This window comes from Ornithodoros turicata, chromosome 4, assembly GCF_037126465.1.
Source record: "Ornithodoros turicata isolate Travis chromosome 4, ASM3712646v1, whole genome shotgun sequence".
Taxonomy (NCBI): Eukaryota; Metazoa; Arthropoda; class Arachnida; order Ixodida; family Argasidae; genus Ornithodoros; species Ornithodoros turicata.
In genome coordinates, this window is record NC_088204.1 from 59,498,748 (window position 1) to 59,509,263 (window position 10,516).

Consider the following 10,516-nt stretch of genomic DNA (forward strand, 5'->3'; position numbering starts at 1 on the left):
AGGAGTAGAAATTCCAATAAAGCACCTCTCCTTGTGCATTCCTGAGCTGCTGTGTGTGCGCGCGTGTGTGCTTTTTTCTTGGTTTGTGACGTCATCATGGCATGTTGGGACTTGTTTAGCAGTGTTACGATTCTACCCGCCGCTAGTATCTTGTTGTTATCTTGTGCTAGCCGCGTAGCGATGTGTGGTGACTCTGCGATTATTCCTGAGGTCTTAAGCCTTTTCCCTCATCGCTTAAGTGAATTTGTGTACCCTTTGTCCTGTGGTTTCTTTATGCTGGGGCAATGCGACTGTATGTAGCATTATGCAATAATTATCTGATAGGAGAAATGGGTGTTTTGTCAGTTGATGGTAGTTTGTTAGCTTTAATTTTTGAAGTCATAGCTATTTTGCTATTCGAGCAGAAATGCTGGTATCTGAGGGTTTTACGCTGAGGGCAGAAATTCCTGTCTGAGATGAATCTGCATTTCACTGTAATTTGTTTCATTTAAGTAATATTATTGAAATTCCATAGCCACTGTGAACAAAAAGGGGTGGGTGTGTGCATGCTCATGGAAGCGACTTGCATGTCGGAATGACATGTGATGAGAGCGCGAACTTTGCGCTCAGGTGCGGCAATGGTGTAGGCGGACGGAGCATTACCTGAAGCCAAGGGCAAGCTGCGACCTTGAACATGCAGAGCGAGTTATTTTTATGCTATGACGACTCCTCGCACCCGTGCATGTTGGGGCATGCAGCGAGGTCGCCGCTATATAAGTGGGGAGGATGTGTAAAGAGGCAGCAGTCTTCGCATCGCCTCGGGAGTGTGCGGAGCTCGCTTCAAAAGTAAGTATTTTTCATCCACGCTCTGTGGTGCACGTTTTCTTAGTGTTTCTTTTTTTTTTTCAGTGCCTAGATGCGTGTTCTGCTTTTTTGATCCTCATGATATCATGGACGATGAGCCATTGGAAGAGAATTCACCATTTTCTCCAGACATTTCACCTGCCACATTGCATGCTCACGTCGAGCGATCACATCCCTATGTGGACATTTCCTTCCTGCCTTTCTTTCAAACTGATAGCGCATTTCGAGGTATCGTCAAAGCGTTTGTGCTATTGGCATCTGTTCACGATCAGGGAGTAGAGGACTTGCGACAATATTTAATGAACCACCTCCACAATATAATTGCTATTTTGTGAGCACAAAGAATACCCTTTAGGTTTTGCATTTGTTCTGACGTTCTAATGATGAAAGAAAATCGAGGGGATGTAACCACACACTTAGCTCATTTTATGGCGCTTGCTCGCGAAGTCCACAGCGACGGAGCTATCGCAAATACTTTGATGGATGTGATTCAGGAGTCCACCGGGCGCATTGAAAATTACCAGCGCGAGGGTAGTGGGTTTGTATCCACTGACGTCCAAAAAGTTCAAATGTGTATTTCCGCTGTGAAAACTAAAAAGTTTGGATGCGAGGGGGTACTTCCCACAAATTTGGCTAAACGCAGGAACGTGTTAACGAATATCCATTTACCAGCACTCAAGGAGGGTGAATGTTTTAAATACAATACACTCGCTCTCCTGCATCCACAGGAAAGGAATTCGTGGAAAAAATGTGAAAATTATGCAGCAGATTACTGGTGGCCGACTCGCTTCCCTGTTTCATTCTCTGATCTGGACGAGTTCGAAAAGAAAAATAGGATATCTGTGTACGTGTACGCGTACGTCGATCAGGGAGTGCACGTGTCACGACCCCCAAAACTGGAAAGCGAAAAGAAAATTCACTTATTGGAGGTTGACGAGCATTTTTTCGGAATTAAGTCCCTCGAGCGTTTGTTGACGAGAAAGAACACGCGTTTCGTATGCGAACGTTGCACTCGCTCTTTTAATGAGGAAAAGAGCATGGCGAAACATCGACGCCTTTGCGCGGACGTGAACGAAATCCTATTAGAATTTTGTGAACCCGGAGAAAATTTTGTAGAATTTACTAAAATACAGTACATGCAGCAGTACAACTACGTCGTTGCGTTGGACACGGAGAGTGTACTCGCACCCAGTGGTGTTGGCATGCAACGTCACATTACCTCTAGCTTCTGTGCTGTGCTTGTGCGCACCCACGACTCAAAGGTGATGCGCATCAGGACGCACCATGGAGAAGATGCTGCGAGGCAGTGCGTGAGAGCATTGATGGAAATGCGGGATGAGATGATCGCTCTGAACGCTTGCCCCGCCGCAATGGTGCTGAATGATGAGCAATGCGCTGAGCACAGAGCTGCTACCCACTGTGCGTACTGTAAACAGGAGTTTACCGAAGATCTACCCCGTGTCCGGCATCACGACCATTCAAAGCATTGTAGTGCGGACGAGACAAATTATATCGCGACATTGTGTAACCCCTGTAACGTCGCGTGCACGACAAGGGAAAAATTGCCAATCATGGTACACAATTTGTCCTACGATTTGGCCGGGCTGCTGCGGGAATTTCACGTTCTCGGGTGGAAGCGACCTCCCTTCATTGTGGCCAGCTCCATGGAAAAAATTCGTTCTTTCGAAATTGGCACCTTCCTGTTTAGAGATACCATGCAATATCTAAATTCGTCGCTGGGGGAGCTCGTGGAAACCGTCAAATCCATGGGTGGTGCAGAGGCATTCCAATGTTTGAAGCAGGCATTTGGAAACGACTACGAAATTTTACTTCGTAAAGGTGTATTCCCGTACAGCCATGTCAGTTCTTTTGCAGTGTATGATGAATTGGCCTTGCCAGAAAAATCCTCCTTTCGAAACGATCTCACGGGGGAGGATATAAGTGAAGAGGACTACCAGTATGCGCTGCTCGTATTTGAACATTTTGGATGCTCAAATTTGAGAGATTATAATGCACTGTACTTGAAAACGGATGCCCTACTACATGCGGACGTGATGCAGCACTTCCGACGTCTGTGCTACAGCGCGCGTGGATTGGAATTGCTTCATTGTGTTTCTCTGGCATCCTATTCGTGGCAATGCGCTCTAAATTACACGCAGGCAAAATTGGAGTTAATCATCGATGAGGACATGTACAGAACCATCGAATCGGGCGTTAGAGGCGGGCTCTGTCAGGCGAGCAGGCGTCATTTGCGGGCTAACAACCCTCTGTGTAGTGGCTATGATCCCGATAAAGAGGAGGTGTACATATCATACATAGATTGCAACAATCTTTACGGATTCAGTATGATAAAGCACCTCCCCATTGGTGATTTCGAATGGCTCGAGGATTTTAGCTCCGTGGATTTTATGCGTCACCCCACTGATTCAGACGTTGGCTACGTGTATGTATGTGACTTGGAGTATCCAAAATCTATCCACGCACTGACACGGTACTTTCCCCTGGCTCCTGAGAAGGCAGTCGTCCCAAAGGAATGGCTCTCGCCATTCCAGCGAGGGCTTCTCGAAGAATTAATGTATCAGCCTGCTAACAGCAAAAAGCTGTTGCTTACGTGCAAGGACAAAGTCGAGTACGTCGTTCATTACGCGCTGCTCGCACTCTATTGTAGATTAGGCATGAGGGTGACAAAAATTCACAGAATTCTAAAATTTCGCCAGGCGCCATTCCTGCGTCCCTACATCGAGGACAATGTTGCCAGACGTGTTGCCTCGGGCACGACATTCGAAAAAAACTTCTACAAACTCTCAAATAATGCAGTCTTTGGGAGAACACTTCTGAATAAATTTAACATGCGTGATATTCGAGTAGCCTTCGATGAGGAGACGGCGAGTCGGCTCGGGAGTCGGGCGGAATGCGTGAGGATGGAAATTTTGTCCCCGGATTGTGTCATGTACGAAATGCGCAAAAGAAAAGTGCGATGTGATTTCCCGCTCCAGATTGGGTTTACGATTTTGGAACTGAGTAAATTAACCATGTACTCATTCTACTATGAAACCTTGCTGAGTAAGCTCACTTGTCCGGTGATTACCTGTTACTTTGACACGGATTCTCTGATCCTCGGCCTGTTCTGCAAGGACTACGAAGATCAGTTACGAGCGATTGCCGACGACCACTTAGATTTGTCTTCCTTCGATCGGGATCATCCACTGTACAGTGAAAAGAATCGTGGAAGGCTTGGGGCATTCAAAAGCGAAACTGGTAGTGTACCTATTGAGGAAGTAGTTTGTTTGAAAGCTAAAATGTACTCCATCAAATTAGCTGGAGGAAGGCAAATTGCAAGAGCTAAAGGGGTCAAAAAGAATATTGTACGCAAGCACCTCCTCCATGAGACATACTGCAATACCTTGTTCAATCACATGAGCGTATCGAATGAACAAGTATCAATCGTTGGAAAGAAGCAGTGTATGTACACCATCAGAAATGTCAAAAGAAGTCTGATGGCATACGACGACAAGAGATACCTGTGCAATGACATCGACTCCTATCCTTATGGAAGCTATGAATATGGTAAGTTTAAGTGGGTGATATAACTAGTGAAGCTCATAATATTCTTTTTTGCTTCAGAAGATGTGCAGGAAGAGAATTAATGCTTCTGTCACATGCTGTTCTCTCCTGCGGTTTGCCTCTGGGTCATGGACAGAGAGGGATGAGTGCCTGGGTGATCCATATAGTACCTATGTGAAGAACACTATGGATGTTAGCGGAGATATACAGCGTGCATGGATGTGTCCCCAGGGAGAACTACAATATCTCCGAGACTGCCATGATGTACTCAATAAACATTGAAAACTATTTACCATGTTTTTGTGTGCCAACCATTGCTGAGAGTCGACGCAGGCTAAAAAAGAATGCCGCCCCGGACCAATAAGCAATTTGGAGGGAATTGTGAGCTGGCCTAGAAATGAATGGGATTGACCCACGAGCGGTTGTCTATGTTGCAGCTGGAATTATGAAGCAATATGCAGTTGAAAGCGTGTGACCGAGTAACTAGAGAGTGGAAATGACAAATGAGTCTATCGAGCATGTATGACAGGAAGCCAACAAGCCAATCACTAGGTTTTAGAAATGGATGGAAGTGACCACCCCCGGACCAATAGACAGGTGAGCGATTTGGAAGCCTATGAGCCGACTTAGAATTGAATAGAATAGATCATTTTGATGTCTACGAGCGAGTGAGCAGATGTTGTGGCAATTAATGGTAGCCAATCACATAGAAATTTGATGGATGAAGGGGTGGAGCTGTGACCAACCAACCAGAGGACTTAGAAGTGGTTTGACCTGGATTAGAATTGGCTGGTGGATTAGAAATTCCTAGAAATGGATTAGAAAAAAGAGCGATTTGGAAGTCTATGAGCCAACTTAGAATTGAATAGAATAGATAATTTTGGTGTCTATGAGCGAATGAACAAATGCGGCAATGAAGGGTAGCCAATCTCATAGAAATTGGATGGATCACCTGAAGTGGTGGAGCCTGGATTAAACCTGGCTTCACCTGGATTAGAAATGGGTGGTGGATTAGAAATTCCTAGAACTGGATTAGAAAAAGGATGTCGTTGTGGGACTCGAATCTATACTACTAAAGCGGACCACCTGCTCATTGCCGAAACAAGCTTTCTGCAACCAAAAACAAAGGGTTCGCTTATGCAGTTTCCAAGAAGTTCCAAATCTCCTTCGCGCGCGCGCACGCATCATATATCACATGCTGTTCCTGGGTGATTGTGTAAACAAAATCGCACCACCTTTGCGCTCCTCCAGGGGTGCTTTATATAAAAGTTGCGATATATACAACTCATTTGAGGTCTGTGAAGCTACTTCCGTCGGTCGACTCCCGGTGAAGCGCACAACGAGAAAGGTATGTTTCACTATTGTCTTCAAGATGAGGAAAGTTAGGTAATAGTTGTCCTCATTTTCAGTTCATTTGGCGTGCGTAGAAACTTGCACTGAGAGATATGTCATCTATTTTCGAGAAGCTGGATTCCGGTGATGGGGACATCCAGAAAATGAGCATTGTTCCGAAGAACGAAAAGCTCGATGTGTCGGACTTACGCAAAGTGGATACTATGTACGGGGAGTCCCTGTGCGTGGAACTCCCGGTGGACAACGATAACCGCGTAAAGGTGTACCTGCCCAGTCGTTTTAAGCGACTCACAGATGAAGATTTGCAAGAAATGCGAGAATTACCAGATCTGAAACTAGAGAAGAAGGAGAGATTCAGGGATGGTAAAAGAGTCGCATCGCCCGACATCATCTTTACTCACGCGAAGAAGAAGTGACCGCGAGACCAGCGAAAGTCCGCGTCCCATATGTAATCTGCAGTAAAATAAAAATACATCTATTTCTGATTTTAAATGTTGTGTTGTTGTGATGGATTAGGAAGATAGGCTGATATGATGGGAAGCTCTATTGATGGAATGATATGATAGGGAGCTATAGCGCGTATTCATTGACTAAGCAAGTGTAGTTTGTGGGGAGCTATAGAGAATAAAGGACACCAGGCGTTTTTAAGCGACAAACAACTTTTCTAGCAGCTATATTGATTTTAGGTCATTAGCGGCGAGATTATCGGAAAACAGGGATACAATGCTCTTCAGTGATTTCCCTTTCGCCAACAATGTCGCCACGATACAACAGTACACACCACACATTGGAGAATATAGGCTTTGAATACAGACATCATTATATTCGTCGACGGTGAGGCGTTTCAACTCGGGTTCGATGGGTGGCAATCCGAAGGAGTCAAAGTAGATGAGGTCATCCTTCATTTTCGCGTACAGAATCCAGTGCTCCCCGGCTTGCTGTCGCCGATCGGTGTTCACCACGATTATACCCGGTCTATCCAGCGCGGGCAGACGGTCGTCTCGAGAGTATACACCGCGGAAATGCGCCGAAGTGTAATCGTTGTACTTCGGGAGTCTCTCGATATCTTGCTCGAACATCGCTAATCCAGTGTGACGTTCCTGTTCTTATCGATGGACATAATTCGCACACTCTCGGACAGTATCAATACGGTCGTGGGTTCGGTCAAGGCACGTCGGAACTTGAGTTGCAGACGAACGTTTCCACGCCTGATCGGTGACAGGTGGACGGAGGATTGATCGGGATCCAGGTCGTAGTACACTAGGAACTTGTTTCCAACGTAGTGTTCGTATTCGTAGGAAACGTGCTTCTCACACAGCTGCTCCAAGAGGTTGAAGTAGCTTCGGTGGTTCAGGTTATTGTTGAAGTCGAACGTGTCTATTCGCTGCGTCCCGTTCACGTGAGCGTCGCCGACTCAATGTCGCAGTTCACAAATCGATACGGGTCCAGATTGAATGCTCCCTGGTAGGCTAGGGTGGGCATGAATGCGACCACCACCTTAGACGGTATCTTCTCTGGAAATAAATCTTCCAGGCATGCATCCAGGTTGCCAACTGGTAGCGAACGAATACGCGATTCACTTCCGGCCAGTGTGTAGAGAGACTTGCGCTGCTGCAATTCCGTTTCGTGTCCGAGGAATAGGCTAGGAGACACGGTGATTTTCTTTATGGACAAGGTGGCACTCATGATTTCCACTTTATGCGTGTGCTGCTCCTGATCGGTCTTCATAATGCGGAACGCGTCGGAGCCTTGATAAAAAACAAGCCGTATTTCCACTCCCGATATAAGTAGCTTAGGCTGCAGGAAAATGCCCGAGTTGATCTTGGAAACCAGGTCGATGGTCTTGCCGCCACGTGTGAGGTTGTATCGTTCGGTCGGTCCACGAGCGCGAATGTTGTTTTCCGATTGACGCGCTTCTTCTTGCGTGTACAGACCCGCTTTATGCGCGGTATTTTGCTCTGTGGTGCTGGCGTGAAGCAAAATATCCAGGTAGCTTCTATAGCTATACAAATCATTATTCGTAATCATGGTCTGATTCAAGAAGACTGCTACGTTCTTGAAAAGCGAGCTGGTGAACGCGTTGACGGGGTAAACCTCGTCGTAGGTCGTCCTATCGCCAGCGTGTGTTTACGGTAGCGAACCATCGTCACGTACGATGCGGACTTTCGTCACTATGTACGCGGAGTTCAAATCGAGATAGTGGTGCCCCAAATTCGAAAGCTGGAACTCTATGACGGAGGATATGTCAGCAACCGGGTAGAATACCTCACATTCCCCCTTCAGTATATACCACTGCGTTCACGGCACGGAAAATAACTGCGTTTCCAGCTTATCCAACAGAGGAGTGTCGGGGTGTATGAAGGTTAATCGTGTCCGTCTCGCAACTAAATTGTGGCCGCGCAACCAGCGTGATTTATGCCGTCGAAGACGTCCGGTTTTCTCCTCTTTCTTCGCCCGCTAGCCCCTCCGAGGTCGCGGAGAATTTCACGGCCCGTATCTTTCGCCGATCTTTTAAGCGCGCTTAGGAAAGAGTCTCCCTCCGACAGATTTTTGGCCACGCGCTTAGCGGCCGCAACAGCCGTCTTTTTTAAGTAGGGCGATACGCGTTTAAAGAGTGGAATAGCGAAACGCCTGAGCTGAGAAAAGAAATTGCCTCCCCTCTGGTACAGGTGCGACCTGTATGCCGTCGGAATGCCAAATCCGTAGATTGGTACCGCTTTAGTGTACATGCTTAAAGTGCAGCGTCAGCGTCGATCTACCGCGATTTTGTAGCGGTAGCTTGCGACCCGTGTCGTCGCGTATAGAGACGGTGATTGAGGAAATTTCGCGCTGCACTAACTTAAAATACTGAACGGGAAGAAAGCTGAAACTCAGTTGTTCTTTCGTTCTATCGTATACAAATGGAATTAATTTCAGTATCGGATGCCGCCTGTTTCCCACCACGGAAGGCGTGACGAGATCCGTGTATATCATAATACAGTTAATGGGAAGATCTATGGTCACTTCGTCAATGCCCGTATCGTTTTCGGTATATACGGTTTTTGCGCCGAAACCCAGTAGGTACGCAAAGTAATCGGATAATGTAAGCGACACGTTTTCCCGCAAGCTCAACGAACACTTCCTCGCCCATGCATCGTACGTGAGGGAAGCCTACCGCTGCAGATGCTCATGGATGGAGCTCACGAGAGCTTCGGGTGTTTCGTAGTAATTCGGTGGAAGTGAAATGCGCCGACTTTCCCTCTCTCGAGTGTTTATGTGGATGCTGTACGTCTTCACTATGGGATTACACGTGACGCGCTTTCGGGATCCTCAACCTGGATGTGCTTCACCTGAATGACGTCCAGGAACTCTGTCGACAAGTTGAAATTCGCCGGGAGAGAGAGCGAGTAAGTATTGTCTTTGTATTCCACCTTTGATTCTGTATCGTTCGTCTCTCTGAAGAATTCGTTGAATGTGTTGGTAATGAGCGATCGGGGTTCTAAAATTAGATCGTTATTGATCACCATCAAGCGTTGAACTCGCATCATAACGGCCCTTTCCTCCGCGAGCGGTAACTCGTTTGGGACGGCCCGTACTTTACTGCCCTCCGGGTGATCTCCATCGATGTCGACGATTCCAAAGGCGAGATGCAGCGGTCTGTCGATTAATTTCACCGAGCGCACGCGCAACGGTAGCTTAAACACGTAGTGATCTTCCTCGTAAGTCCACTCTATCCCATATTCGGGGAATATTTTATTCAATAGCGTGTCCGTGTCTTCGAACGTGAGCTGTTTTGTTTGCCACTTCTCCGTTGATAGCGTTATCAGGGCCCGTTATCAGGCGCTTGGTTCTTGTTCAAGAAGCTGTTGGGAATGGAAAATCCCTCTAGACCGACGACGTACGAATCATCCAGGTGCAGCGGCTCATCTAACGGGATCGTGAAGTCATTCAGCGTGTTGGACGGGTACACGTCCATGCTGGCGTTCGAGAGCAGATACACGTAAAATTCATTTTCTGACATCGCTGGCGGGCACCCAAGAATCGTGATCTTTGGCGTATCCGAACCAACGAACCAAGTAGTGCAATACTCCGTTAATTTTCTTCTTTCTAATCACCGCGGATATGAGTCGCTTATCATACGAGGAAAGATGGTGGACGGGCTGCAGCTCCTGCTCGTAGAATGATCCCAGTATTTCTTTTCCCGTCGAATCTTTCACGTACACTACGGGTGGATCGGTCTTTCTCGTTCGCGACACCTCGAACACTTCGGCCGTCCACCTTTGATCGTAGCCTTTGGCGAACACACCGCGATCTAACGCGAGCCTCACCTGATCCCCTGCTTTATACTTGCTCTCGCGCGGGATCGTCTTACGATTCAATCTGTTGAACAGAGCTACTTCGTTTCCGGCGTTCACGTTTTTCGGCTTTTCGCCCGTGACGGAGTGTACCGATTCGTTATAGTCGGCCACTATCTTCGGCAGCGCGTTGATATAATTAAACTTCCTCGTACTAGTGAAATGCCTGGCTATTCTTTCTCTAATTGTTCTCTGCACGCGTTCACAGGAGGCCGCTTTCATTCCGCTCTGCTTGCTATAGTGATTTAGTAGCGACTGAAAGTACTGACGAACGGGGGAACCCCAAAATTCGCTTCCGCGATCCGTGAGCAAATTCTTCGGAATTCCGTGACGGAAAACTCGTTGGAAAGCTTGCTTTACGTCTTGCGGGCGCTTTGTGTGAATGGGGACCATGTACAGGTACCTCGATAGCGTATCTATGA

The 10,516-nt window shown here is 47.1% G+C and overlaps 1 protein-coding gene across 2 annotated transcripts; it reads left to right on the forward strand.

Moving 5' to 3' along the window:
• Positions 1–618: 618 nt before the first annotated feature.
• Positions 619–4,702, forward strand: LOC135393245 (uncharacterized). Of its 2 annotated transcripts, none has more exons than XM_064623729.1 (3): positions 619–825; positions 889–4,410; positions 4,468–4,702. In XM_064623729.1, the coding sequence occupies exons 2-3, from the start codon at positions 1,224–1,226 to the stop codon at positions 4,488–4,490; spliced, it is 3,210 nt and encodes a 1,069-aa protein (XP_064479799.1). In that variant the 5' UTR covers positions 619–825; positions 889–1,223; the 3' UTR covers positions 4,491–4,702. The 2 variants fall into 2 exon arrangements, with proteins under 2 accessions (XP_064479799.1, XP_064479800.1); XM_064623730.1 differs by having other exon boundaries at positions 4,471–4,702.
• Positions 4,703–10,516: the final 5,814 nt, after the last annotated feature.